The 1,604-nt window shown below is 66.1% G+C and overlaps 1 protein-coding gene across 1 annotated transcript in view; it reads right to left on the bottom strand.

Annotated features, from left to right (window-relative positions):
- The window catches only part of APBA2 (amyloid beta precursor protein binding family A member 2), a 17,595-nt gene that overhangs the window by 15,131 nt on the left and 860 nt on the right, over window positions 1-1,604 (bottom strand). The window contains exon 2 of the mRNA XM_015569103.1: window positions 1,546-1,601. Coding sequence (XP_015424589.1) covers window positions 1,546-1,601 — 56 coding nt within the window. The remainder of the gene's footprint in view (window positions 1-1,545; window positions 1,602-1,604) is intronic.

Raw genomic sequence — 1,604 nt, 5'->3', positions numbered from 1 at the left:
CCCCCCTGCCGTGTCCCGTGTCGCTCCTGGTGCCACCGTCCAGGACGGGAAGACGCGCACCCAGCGTGGGGGCGGGGCCGTGGTCCTGCCAGCCTCGCACCTGCTGTGGGGCCAGCTCAGACACTCGGGCACACACACACATGGACACTCGGACACTCGGACACACACACACACGGACACACACACACACACACGTGTGCCAAGGCAGTCCCTGCCCATCAGGCCTGAAGGCCGAAGCAGGAGCCCAGGGGCGGCTAGAGCTTCCTGACTGAGCGTGGCCAGAGCCCTCGGCACGGCCGACGGGAAGAACCTTGTTCAGATGCGGGAAGGGAGCTGGCGACTGCTCAAAGGCCAGGCTGTGCGTCGCCAGGCCGCGGGCTTCCCCGGCGAGCGCAGTGCAGCACAGCAGACCGGAGGCCCTGCGTCTGTGGTGTTCCGGCCTCCGATACGGAAATGGGCACGACCCCTTCTCCATCTGTGGGTGCGGCCGCTGGGCTGCACCCCCGATTCCACAGCTTTGCTGCAAACGCTACCCCCCCCCGCCCCCCCGCATCACCCTGCTAATTCAGAGGCCAGAAGCCCCGTGTGAGCACTTTAACGACAGCGCCCCCTGCCCCCTGAGGCAGAAGGGCAGGCTCGGGCCAGCGTCCCCCATGTCCCCCTCACCCTGCACACCCAGCCTGAGCCCTCCACACCCGTCCGAGAACTAGCCCGACGTGGGGAAAGGCAGGAGACCAAGGTGCACGAGGCAACAGGACAGCAGCGCTGACAGGAGAATCCCACCTCCAGGGCGTTTCTGTGGGCGCCCGCTCGTCCACACGCTCCTTCCCGCGGGAGGCGGCGGCCGCTCTCTCTCGGGGGAGCGTCTCCCTGGCTCAGTCCGAGTTATGGGTCCTAAACAATAAACACGCTCGGACCCAATGGAACGCCTAAGGCTTCCAACACCAGACGTCGACAGGGCCCCAGGGAGGACGTCCCCTGCGGAGGGTCCCTGACCCAGGACAGATGCCACAGGGGACGGAGGAGGAGACCTCCAGGAGCATCAGTCCCGTCCCTGCAAAGCCGGCACACAGCAGACCACCCAGACGCAACGACAGGCTGCCACCCTGGCCACGCTGCGGAGCTATGCCGTCTGGTGCTGGCAAACTCGCTCTTATTGGTCAGCAACCCCCTACAAGCGGCACCGGTGACCAGCCCGGCCCCCCACGCTCACACCTGGAGCTGCGAGGCCACGCCTGGGGTCCTCATCCCCACTCACCACCTGGCTGGCGAAGAGCAGAGGCAGAGGTCCATCAGCCCTCGAGGAGCCTGTCCTGGCATTTCCTAACGCCCGAGGGGTGTGTGCGTGACAGGTTCACGTGAGTGACAGGTGCACGTGAGTGACAGGTGCATGTGAGTGACAGGTGCACGTGAGTGACAGGTGAATGTGACAGGTGCACGTGAGTGACAGGTGCACGTGAGTGACAGGGCAGAACGAAGCCCGTGCTCTGAATGGACCCTGGGTCCTTGGAGTCCCACGCTCCCGTCCCTGGAAGCCGGTCCTACCTGCTCCGGGGGCCACGCGGGCCTCTCCTCGGGGGTCCTGCCCTTGGTCTTGAGGCCTC

Source organism: Myotis davidii, unplaced genomic scaffold (assembly GCF_000327345.1).
Source record: "Myotis davidii unplaced genomic scaffold, ASM32734v1 scaffold164, whole genome shotgun sequence".
Taxonomy (NCBI): domain Eukaryota; kingdom Metazoa; phylum Chordata; class Mammalia; order Chiroptera; family Vespertilionidae; genus Myotis; species Myotis davidii.
Note: the sequence above shows the minus strand (reverse complement) of the source record. Positions and strands in the feature narration are given on the sequence as shown.